The 12,599-nt window shown below is 32.3% G+C and overlaps 1 protein-coding gene across 1 annotated transcript; it reads right to left on the reverse strand.

Annotated features, from left to right (window-relative positions):
- Window positions 1-429: 429 nt before the first annotated feature.
- On the reverse strand, window positions 430-9,646 carry LOC145294130 (cyclic pyranopterin monophosphate synthase-like). The gene is made up of 2 exons (XM_080141237.1): window positions 9,357-9,646; window positions 430-1,915 (listed from the first exon to the last, which is right to left on the reverse strand). Exon 2 carries the CDS (start codon window positions 1,903-1,905, stop codon window positions 1,129-1,131), a length of 777 nt encoding a protein of 258 aa, XP_079997363.1. The 5' UTR covers window positions 1,906-1,915; window positions 9,357-9,646; the 3' UTR covers window positions 430-1,128.
- Window positions 9,647-12,599: the final 2,953 nt, after the last annotated feature.

Below are 12,599 nucleotides of genomic sequence, written 5' to 3' on the forward strand. Positions count from 1 at the left end.
TACTGCATTGCTTACATTCTTATTAAATACCTATATATTTGTTTTTATTAAAATTTTTGGAATTACTATAATTTTCATATTTTCAAAAAATAAATTTAAAAAATTAATTTTAGCAGGGCGATGGGGTCAATTTTCTCTGTCATTCTTCTGGATAAATTATTGCAGAAACATGAATGTCTAGATTTGCAGGACCAAGGAAAATTCAAAAGCAGGTAATTAGACAAACCATGTAGAGTAGAATTTGGAGACAATTTATGAGATGAAATGTGATGACTGGAGATTGAGCCTAACCCAACACCTGGACAATTTGGAGACAATTGATTTGCTGAACTGTGAGTACTGGAGAGCTTGTAAAATATTAAAAAAAAAAAAATTTGACATCTGGATAAGAGAAACAACATTAAATAAACATAAGAAGACTAACCCGACTAAAACGGACAATCCCAAGTTTATTTTTTGACCCATCTTTATAAACAGGATTTTCGAAAAAGTCATTTTTATATTAACAAAGAAAAATGTTCCCATCCATTAATCTATCTCTAAGTATTCTTCTTATATGGTATATCTTTAATAAAAAATGATTACAAATATAAAAACGAAGTTTTCGTTTGAATTATCTCCCTTGAAAAATAATGAACATATTTTAGGAAAAGTTTTAGTAATGTTTAACTTAATTACTGTTAATATCAAGGAAACTATTGCATATACGCATTAAAATAGGACAGTAAAATTATAAATTAATAATGCTACATATTAATTTATTATGAACTGTTTAAAAATAATTATGCCAATGAGGCATACAAATGTGTTTGGGTTGTTGCTCTCTGCTATATAAATTGTATTTCAAATAGTTATACTGTAACATGGATTTCAATAATAGTAAGCCATTTTGATCATAATATAGGTATGATAAATGAAATAAAAATCTTTTGCATTTATTTTGATTGACAGAGCAAATTAAACCCCTCTAACAATTGAACAGTAAATTATTCAAAATTTATTTTGCAGTAATTTGAAGTTTTTGTTCAATCAATAATAGTAGTTCGAAAATTCTTTGATTAAATAAACTATTTTGATACACCAACACTTCAGGACAAAAAAAAATGGCTGCCTAAACATAATTTCCTTTCATAGATTGGAACTATCCAGATCATCTTCGTGTCCATAGAAGTTTTCTTTGCCGCCTATTTTCATGATGAGCCGAACATCACTGATGACCATTTTCTTATTCACTGCTTTGCACATGTCATAGATGGTGAGGAGGCTCACCGAAGCAGCCATTAGAGCTTCCATCTCAACCCCCGTCTGCGCCTGTGTGCTCGCCTCTGTTATCACTCTTACGCTATATTTTGTTTCATCCAACAAAAAAGTCAAATTCACGTTAGTCAGGGGGATCGTGTGACACAATGGAATCAATCGGCTCGTTTCTTTGGCTGCCATGACTCCTGCAACATCGGCAACAGTGAGAACATCCCCTTTTTTCATCTGATTTTCCCGCAGCAGATGAAAGGCAGTCTCGCCAAGGGAGATTACTCCAGTCGCCCTGGCTGAACGGTGAGTTACTGGTTTCTCCTTGATGTCAACCATGTTGACCTTGCCAGATTTATCAACATGAGTCAGTTGATCATTTTCAACCAATGGTATATTTTGTTGTGATGTAGTTGTCGAGGTTGAGCATTTTACTGATGGTTGATTTTGCCAAAAGGGATGCAAAGTCGCTTTATGATGCCGACAAAGCATATTAAAGCTTGCATTGAAAACTGGAGGATTTTCTGAGAATGGACGATAAACTTGGGATTGGTTCAGCAGGTTCTTTATGCCATTTTGTGCACTCAAATGGAATCGATGTATAGAGCTCCGATTCTGGTGTGGCACCAAGATGAGAAGTTTTCTCCAAAACATCATGGATCATCGACTGAAATTTGAAGAATAAAAATTCAAATATTTCGGAATTTCTGACGCAAGGATAATTTGGATTCTTCAGACTACTGTTCTCATCTTGGATGTTATTTTAACAACGTTTCGGCCGATATAATCTTTGTTCTTCTTCAGCTGCATTTTTTTAACTCAGAAAAATGTATGTCAAACTTGGGAATCTGTACGACATTTGAAACTGAACCCATTACTTAATCAATGGAAGTAACTTGCTCTTGTTCTGTCAGCCATAACAAGGTAAAAGTTTGAAGTAATTTGTAATTTGGATAAGGGAAACACGATGCTAAATAAACATAAAATTAACACTAAAATGGTCACCCGAGTTTATTTTTTGATTCATCTTTAGAAACATGATTTTTGAAAAATGCATTTTATGCTAAACAAACAAAAAGTTATTTGTATCGCCTGCACTGAGAATTGAACCTTTATGCCACAGGCCTTTCTACAAGGACCCATGATGCAACAGCTATAAGTGCTAAGTAATAATCAGTCTTAAGTGACAGTCTTCTGGAGGTTAAAGGTTCAATCCTCAGTACTAAGAATATAATTGCAAATTACTTATTTTTACCCAGTTATGGGTGACAGAACAAGAGTAAGCCACTCTCATGTATAAACGGTTCCGTTCACAATTCCATATAGATTCTTGAGTTGATATGATACACCTGAAGAAGGTCAAAGGTTAAATTGGCTAAAACGTCAAGAAAATAACATCCAAAGTTTGTACAGTTATCCGATTAATCCACATAACACAAACATACAAATAGTTCATTCTGACATGATAAAATACAAGAGTACTCCATTCATTAAAATTTACAAAAAAAAAAAATTATTATGCTTCACCAGTGTTCCCACTCACTATTTATTTAACTACGTTACTAAAATATTCATAGAATTACGTCAGTAATTTCGTTTTTCATGTATTAACAGGGCTACTCAGCGTTGTCTGGATTTACATACAAAACACACACACAGACAACTTCTTTATATATATATATATATATATATATATATATATATATATATATATATATATATATATATATATATATTCCTTTAAGGAGTGAATTGCCATAAGGGAAGTAACGCTGAAAAACAAAACTCCCTTTGACAAAATTTGTATTAGTTTCAAGTGAAAAAGTGAATATTTTTTTTCTAAATTTTAAATATTATTCATACAGGACAACGCTGATCAAGAAAATGGCAATTTTGTGGGTTTTTGTTTTGTTGCTTTTGACTTTTACACACATACAACTTTTATAGTTCTGAGTTGGTTGGGGGGCATTGCTTGATCATAAAATACAGTTCAATAAAAAAAGTGTCATCTTATAGTCTTATTGTGTTATTGAAAGAAAAAAAATGCAACGTGGTGGATGCGCGTAAGAAAGTTGAGAATTTTAAAAGATAGGAGAGAAAAAAAATGCAGTGTGTTGGGTGCAAACTTGCATAACTTAAGTTCATAAGTGAACATGCTATCGATTGGCCTACGACAACACAGATGTTATGATGTTGCAAATTTAGCTTTTTAAAAGGAAACAACAAATTGACCGTTCGTGCATGCGCATTTACCAGTGTCAAAACCAAGATTTTACATGACCCCCACCCTTCAAACAAAATATTTCTACATGAAATAATTGACGATTTTTTCTTATTTTTCGATATTATGTGTCCAAGAGATTGCTCTATCTGTCAAATAATGACAAAAGAATGCTTCACCAATGTTCACACAGGCTATTTATCTCAATATATTAAAATACTAGCGGGGGTACCCGGCGTTACCCGAGTGTTTGTTTCCGGGACGGGGGGGGGAGTTTTAAAAAATGTTATGGTAGGTAAGTAGGAAGGATCAAACCGGGAGTCATGAGTAAAAGTAGGAAAATAAAGTATGAAAAAAAAAAAAAAAAAAAAAATCTGCAACGTTAACAGTTCGGCCACCAAGAAAAGTCCATTCCAGTTGTTTAGGAAAAAAAACAAAAAAAAAAACGACTACGGTAGGTCGGCGCGAACGTGAAAATATAATGTGAATTGTCCAGCACGCTAACCACTACGCCACAGAGCACTGCAGCTTAGTTTAGTGATTTTAAATAACTTCACATGAAAGAATTACGAAGCCAAACCGGTGTTCTCTTCTCAACTGTTCCTTATGAACGATCCCCAAACGGTGTTAAGTGGTGGCAGGGGGAGGAGGAATTTATTAGAGAGAAAATATTTTACCACTTCCATTGATCTTAACCAATTTTGGCCGTGACTTCTCAGCAGAAAAAGTATAGAAATCTAAGATTATCGAGGAATTTGAGAAAAATAAGCCTATAACACACCTCAGATATTGTTCTGCCGTTTGTGCATATTATATTTGCATGAAATATCTTGATTTTTAATCATATTAAGGTCAAAATCAGACAGGAAAAAATGAGTTCATTTTATTTATATAGAGATTATAATATTTCAGTATTTTTGATGATCTAAGAAGAAAAAAATACCTAGTATTTATTGTTTATTATAACATGGATGATTTTTTAATGAATTCATTTCAGATGGCGGGGGTATGTCTAAGGTGGTTGTCTGACTTGCTATTTGCTTTCTTGCTTCTCACCACGAGAAAACGTTTCATTCGGGGTTTAGAAAAAGGCATGTGTTTTACTCAGTAACTGTTGAGCAACAGGATGAAATTTAACATATTTTATTAAAATAAAAACAAATACGCATTTTTTCGGCTTTTATTAGAGAGTGGAGACTACATCTAACATTCGTTCGTTCTTAATTTTCTTCTATTCACTTATTAGTTGCCGTTGGAGGAAAGATACTAGCCTACAAGGTCAAGAGTGGTTTTGTGGACTTGAATTTGAATTTCTCGACCAGCAGTAATTATTAATTCCTACACTGATGAATTCTAAAGCATGAAACATTCGTGTTTGTAGGTAAGCAAATTGTTAATATTGATTTAAAAATACTAAGTTTTATATATATATATATAGTCATCCACATACAGTACTGTTTTGCTGTTTCACAGCGCATCAGTGCAGCTAGACAGGCAACTACCTCAAGCCAGGATCGAAACTCAACTGCCTAAATGACGGTCTAAGCTTCTAACCATTACACTATATGGTGGCTGCTGTTTGGTTAGTGAATTAACAATGTTTTGACATCGTCCAAATACCTCTGCTCGATTTGTTTACACAAAGAGCATCGCTTAATATGCTAATAGCAGTTTGTATATCACTTCCCGATATGCTCAACCCAAGATATGGAGCATTATAGTCATCCACATACAGTACTGTTTCGCTGTTTCACAGCTCATCAGTGTGGCTAGACAGGCAACTACCTCAAGCCAGGATCGAAACTTGATTGCCTAAATGACGGTCTAAGCTTCTAACCATTACACTATACGGTGACTGCTGTTTGGTTAGTGAATTAACAATGTTTTGATATCGTCCAAATGCCTCCGTTTGATTTGTTTACACAAAGCGTATATATATATATATATACACATACTATATATATATACATATATATATATATATATATACATACTATATATGTATATATATACTATATATATATATATATATATAGATATATATATACTATTATGAACTGAGTACTGTATTGTAATGAAGTAATAATTTTAAAAGTTTTAAAAAAGAATATGACTTGGGTGTCATCAGCCAAAATCGAAACCAAAACGTGTAGTTTTCCAGCCTTATTCATTAACGTCTGATCTAAGTCCATATGTATTTAAAAACTTTAAAAAATGTTGTTAGATATAAATGTATATTTGCACATGTGTAAAAATAAAATGTTTAGTCGACTTACGCTTTCCATGTTCCAATATTTTTCGTGATTTTGACCCCTTAGCTATTTTTCTCAGCTAAAAACCAAATCTAATTTGTTTGATAGGTCCAAATCCAATATATATCAAGTTTTAAGCTTGTAGACCAAAAATTGACAGAGTAGTTTGATAGAGACTGTTTCTTAGTGAGACAAGGTCACTTTATATATATATATATATATATATATATATATATATATAGTGGTGGCTAGCACAGCAGACGCTTTTACAATGTTACAAACAAAAAAAATGTACAGTTGTGGAAGGACAAGAGATTTCACAAGCTGGAATCAGTACCTCCCCTGCTGAAGCGACCTACATATGTGTGAGTTGTAGTAGGCCTTTTAAGAGAGTGATTTGGTTGGCCTCACATTTATGCCACAGGTGTTAAGTATACTCCACCTATATCATCGAAATACAACAGACTGCTGTTGTGGCTGATATATATTTAAAAAAGCGTTTAGTCATTTAAAAACCAAGAAAATAAATGCAGTATAAATCCTAGGCATACTAAATAAATATTTATATTGCAAACGTAGAAGTTGTATGAATAAAGTTAAAAAGTGTAAAATTCAAAGCATATAAAAAGGAATCCAATTATATCAGCCGTGAAACATAAACAGAGAATTATACATTAAACTGCAAAATAGAAATTAAATAGAAAAGGAATCTTTACTCGCTATTAAAATCTCTGTAAAACCACACATAATCGCTTAAGTTTTGTAAGGTTAAGCGATCGTCTTGGCCACCATTGTTGTTTTTGGTGTTAATAAGACAGCCTTCACTGGAATAAAATATTGATTTTAAAATCTTAGTTTCCACATGTTAAAAGTATATGAGTATAATAAAAATTTTTAATTTTACTGCATTTGGTATAAATTATTTGTTGTTTTTATCTTGTGGTTACGAATTCTTGACTGTTAACTTGTATTTTAATGTAACTTTTGAATTTGTATCATCAGCAACTGACTTATTACATCTTTGATGCCAGATTGATTCATGGGGCTTTAGTTGTGGAGTCAAGTTGCATCAGCTTATATGGCTAACCAAAATATCTTGGTGTTACATCGTTAACTAGTACCATTTCTATTTATTAGATTGGCTAAGGCTATTTTAGTTGTGGCTTCCAGTCTCTTCTGGCCAGCAAAAGATGATTAGTATATCACCATTCACCCACACATCATTTGCTTGGTTAAGTTAATTGCAGTGGCTCGTTGGTGCACAGCATTCTCTGCAATTCTATGCATTGCTAGACGACAGACAGAGTTGGAGATCGTGAAAGAAGGAATTGCTTCCGCAAGTCACAAACACACTCTATAACAGACATGACAGAAAAACAAATGAACACATATCTAAAGAAATGGCAGAAACACTAGAGGATGACCTATAATCTGTAGTGGAATGGGGACAAAAATGGATGGTCACGTTCAATGCTGCCAAGACTAAACTAGTTTCATTCAATAATTACAAGAAACCTTCTTTACCACCAATAGCAATCGCCAATGACTCTTTATCTGAAAGTACATCTTTTAAACTCCTCGGCCTAATGTTCACAGGAAACATGAGTTGGAACAATTATATTGAGAGTATTGCCAGGACCACTGCGAAGAAGGCAAGTTCTCTCTACCGTGCTAGAAAACTACTAACGCCCGAAAGTATGCTGTACATCTATAAGGCCACCATCCGCCCATGTATGGAGTATTGTTGTCATATTTGGGCTGGTGCATCTGCTACTAGTCTCTCACTCCTAGACAAGGTTCAAAAGAGAGTCGCCAATCTGATAGGTCCTGAACTGTCATCTAAACTTCAGCCTCTGTCCCATCGATGAAATGTTGCATCCCTCTGCTTGTTCTACAAGTACTTTAGCGATGCTTGCTCTGATGAACTGCAAGCACTTCTGCCCCCTCGACGTAAATACCTCCTGACAAACCTGACAAGCAGCTAAATCACACCCCTTCACAGTAGAGATCCCTAGATGTAAAAGAGCCTTCTACTCTAGTAGTTTCTTCCCCAGAACCGCTAGACTTTGGAATTCTCTTCCGGGTCCCTGCTTCCCCAACTGTACTGACATGCAGAAGTTCAAGTGTAACGTGAACCGACATCTTGCTGCCCAACTCCCTACATAGTACCCTTGTAGCTTATGTCCGTGATAGTAACCCCCTACATCAAAGTGGCAATTGTTCTTTGTGTGCTTTGTTTGGGATTAAAATGTAATTAAAAAAAAAAAAGAAGTATGGGTGCCCTATAGTCAGACAGGCGCAGTCTTATGTAAAATGATCCCCTGGCTTGAAATAACGAAAATGGGTTTTATAAGTCAAGATCATATTGGCTAAAGACACAGTACTTGTAAAGAATGAGCACACAGAGAATTTCTGTTGTTATGAAAAGTCAGTATTGATGAAGAATCCCGCAGTTTACAATTTAAAATTCAATTTTATGTTGTTATTATTATCATTATTATTGTTATTGTAAGGAAATTTTTTCAACTTTATTTATTTTTATTTTTTTTTTTGAGGAGCTACTTTTTTAAAATCCTAACTTGATCCTTTATGTGCTTAGTGTCGCTTGGTTTATCATTTTTTCTTTTAAATCGTAAACTGCATTTCCAGAACTGATTCAGGATTATTCTTAAATACTCGGAACATATTCCATAAGAACTAAAATCCTTTGGCAAAAAAATGGGGTTCGCTTTATGTTAAATTTATATGCGAAACTGATCCCCCATCCTAAATTCTAAAAAATAATAATAATAATAATTGGAATCTTTTAAAGTTATTTTTCTTTACACCAAAATTTTCAATGTTCACGCGTAATCGCCTGAAAAATAGTAGAATGTCTTTTTTTAGGGGGGGGGTAGTTGTGTTAATTTACAAACTTACTCAAAACCTTCCTCGACCCTAAGTCCGAGTGGCAACGGCCTCTTCATTAGAGACGGGGCTGATTCTTTAAACATTACCATTTCTTAACTTTTTAAAAATATAATTTGAAACATTGATTTTTAATAGATTTTATTTTATTTTTTAATGGAACAACAAACGTTTGATTAAGAGGCGTGTCTTAAATATTATCATTCACTGAATTAGTATTTGAACAAAAAATAGTATAAAATATCAATAAGGAAAAACGAGAGAGATTTTTTTTAAATATGCTGTTAAAAAAAGATAAATAAGAGAACGTCTTTTATAAATAAAAATTCTTGTTTCGTATTTTTCGCAAATCGCAGTCACACCTAGTTTAGTTACGAAGTAAATTTAGTTCAAGTATTGTAATTGCACCCAAGAAAATAATCGAATGAATAATAATTTAAATAAATATATTATAAAATATTAAGTATTTAAAATGCATTTTCGGTCTTGGAACAAAACTAAAAAAGGGAATCGTTTTATTATTTTGGGGTTTCAAATTTCAAAGTAATGAATTACGTTTCGATTTTGAATGGTGTTATTATTGCGACGTAATTTAATATTTCGGCAAGTTAAATAATTTGTTTATGAAATAATTCAGGTTTAAATAAATCAGAAAATAATGTAGGAAAATTTGTTCGATTATTTTATTAGAATTGTTACTATTCCGAAATCAGAGACTGCAACCTTACCAAAGATTTCTGTGTTCAGGTGCGCCTTCGAAAATTTGAAGCACGAAAGATAAACACGGAGTTATCTCCCTTAGATTTTTTTTTTTTTCAACTCTTGGCCTTCGGGACAGGATCAAAGGGTAGTATCTGTTTTTCAGATACGGCACTTCAATTTCTTGTTCTCTGTCAGTGGAAGAGAAATCCTTCACGGCTGAGACAATTTTTATTTTTGTTCCTTTTCTCCACATTAAAAAACGACCCTGGTGTCTAAATCTGTCCCGTGCGTGGGGAGGCATTGTAAATAGGAACTCTTTAGTAGAGCGTTTTTATTCAATAGAAAAATAGGAACTTGTCAGTTTAATGAAGACATTAAAAAATGAAAATATCGAAAAAAGTTTAAATTGTAAAAAAAAATCACTTAATTCATCAAATAGTTTTTGTTTTTTACAGCGAAAAAAAAAAAAAAACAAACAAGTTGTTATGATACCGAGCAAAAGGTTCGATTTTTTTAGGAAGAAAAGCTAGTATTAAAGATGGGAAGGGAGTGTCGGCGCTTTAAATTGATTTATCTCCCCGTGGCGTGTTCTAAACTCCAAACAAAAATTTTAAAAAATCCAAGATGTCTGCCTTCAACGCGCTCTCATAAAAACGTGTTTTTCCGCTGTAAAAAAAAAAAAAAAAAAAAAACAACAACAACAAAAAAAAATACTCGATCAAACTAAGTGATTTTTTTTTTCGGAGATCTTCAGTTCAAAACGGATACGTACAATATAACCTTTTTCGATATTTTCATTTTTTTAATGTCTTGATTAAACTGTACAAGTACCGAAAAATAATTACAAATTACAAGTGAAAATAGAATTTATCGAGTTTTATCGTATGTTTTAATATGCAAGAGTTGTAAGACCAATTCAGTATGATAAACGAGGGAGATAACCCTTGAATTGATTTATCCACTATTTTTAAAGAAAGGGATTGTGGATGATTTTTTGTTAAAATATATCTTCTACTAAATCGTTTTTCGTAATGTTTGGAATTTATACTGATTTCGACATGACACATAACTTATGTGACATAAGTGCTTAATAATGTTTTCACCTGAAACGCGTTAGTTTAAAGGATCGTTAGTTTAAAGACACCTCCTATTGTATTTTAATTGGATTTTTTTTGTGTCCTTATTAAAATACAGTCGACAGATCGATATGTTAAAATATGTTGTTTTAAGCAAAAACAATATTACGTACTTAATTGTCATGTCGAAAATAGTAATATATCCAGAAATTACGAAAAATCATCGAGTAGAAAGTTGTTTATAGTTAAAAAGTAATTTTTTACGAAAAATTGGATAAAATTGCATTTTTCTTAGACGTTATAAAGTAGGCAGTAGTAGGCTATATGCAAGGGACATAACTCCGAAAGGAATATTTTAGATAATTTGTGTCATGGCTACAATTTGGTCAAGATCAAAGTTGTTCATCGTTGATTTTGACTGTATTTTTTAACATGAATAAAAGATTTAATATCTCAAAGTGTAGTATCTGTTCTTCAGATGCTGCACTTCCATTTCTTGTTCTCTTTCGGTGGAGGAGAAATCCTTCACGACTGAGACAATTTTTATTTTTGTACCTTTTCTCCACGTACAAAAAACGACCCTAGTGTCTAACTCTGTCCCGTGGGGAGGCATAGTAAATAGGTACAATATTTGTTATCTATAACGAAAGACTTTTTTTTTAACAGTTGTTTTACTCGATGAATTTTCGTAATTTTTGGATATATTACTATTTCCGACATGACAATTGCGTACATAATATTGTTTTTTTTTTTCTTAAAACGATATATTTCTTTAAAACATCGATTTGTCGACTACATCTTAACAAGCACCTTGGATTATTTTTTTTAAACAAAACATTGACTATTTACGACTATTTATATATAGCTGACTTGCTCGGGAGTTTTTACTTTCATTTTGTTTGGCCTTTTTTTTTTTTTTAAATGATAAATAAATTAAAAATAATTTTTGATTTCTTTCGCATTACGAAGAAGCTTGCCGTAACTTAATATTTTAACGATGTTATTGTTTTGTTTTTTTTACTAAGACAGTTAAGAAAAAGAATTTCAAGGGCATAGATATTGGATTATCTATATAAATCATCTTAAATGGCCCCCTCCCACTCCTTCTTTCATGTTTGGTGGATGATGTCAGAATTTAGTGATGTCATCCACTGTGCACGGTTATCTCCACCACCACCGGTGGCCGTATTATCTCTCGTTTCTGTTTTAATGTATGACGTCATAATTTAGTGTAGCCGTAAATAAATACGTCATCTTTTTTGCACGATGATAAAGAAACAAGCAAGCAAACATGATGGCTAAGTGTAAAGAAAGAAACTATTATGACGGACCAAGGACGATAACTCGATTCAGTAAAATGACGCATACAGGCATTATTTTCTTAATTTTTATATTTTTTAGCATTGGCATCCCAAACTTAGGACCAGTGTTGGGCTAAATGAAGAGTATATTTTAAAATCTGAAGATTTTTTTTTTTCAGAAAAAAAGTACAAATAAAAAAGAAAAAATATAATTTCGGACAGATGATAAAAGTAAAAGTTCTTTTTTTTTTTACTTTGTTAAAAAATGCATATTCCTGCTTAAAAAATCTCCACCAGAAATCTGAGGATTATTTCTTAAGGCGCTTCTACACTATTAGAACGAAATTTTGTAGTCGATAAATGGAATTTTCAGAAAAAACAAACAAACAAAAAAAATAGTTTCTACTGATTTTTTTTGTCAATTCTAATAAATTACAATGTCAGCTTCCAAATTATGCAGTTGAAATTGCCTGAATATTACTGAATTATTAAAATAAAAACAACTTTAATCGTATTAGCAGGTGAAAAATTGCGGCCATTTTGTTTAAATCGAAACAGAAAGTTACATCCCTTTTGAACTCTCCTGTGTCTTACGATCGTTTTCTTCCAATTCTATTTTTTATTTTCTTTAATTTATAATTTTCTACCTGATCGATTTTTGTAATTTTTGGATATAATCATCTTAAAAATACGAGGAATACGTAGATACCATTGTTTTCATGTGAAATTCAGTTTTACGATTTCTGAAATTTAATCCTAATAGTGTAGAAGTGCCAATCTTTATAATAAAAATTTCAATAGTTATTAATTACACAATGAATATGAAGTATTTTTTTTATTAAATAAAATGTAGAGATTTTTTAATGTCACTTAAATTACTTTCCCATCCCAT

Source organism: Euprymna scolopes, chromosome 15 (genome assembly GCF_053919585.1).
Source record: "Euprymna scolopes isolate OS-2025 chromosome 15, ASM5391958v1, whole genome shotgun sequence".
NCBI lineage: Eukaryota > Metazoa > Mollusca > Cephalopoda > Sepiida > Sepiolidae > Euprymna > Euprymna scolopes.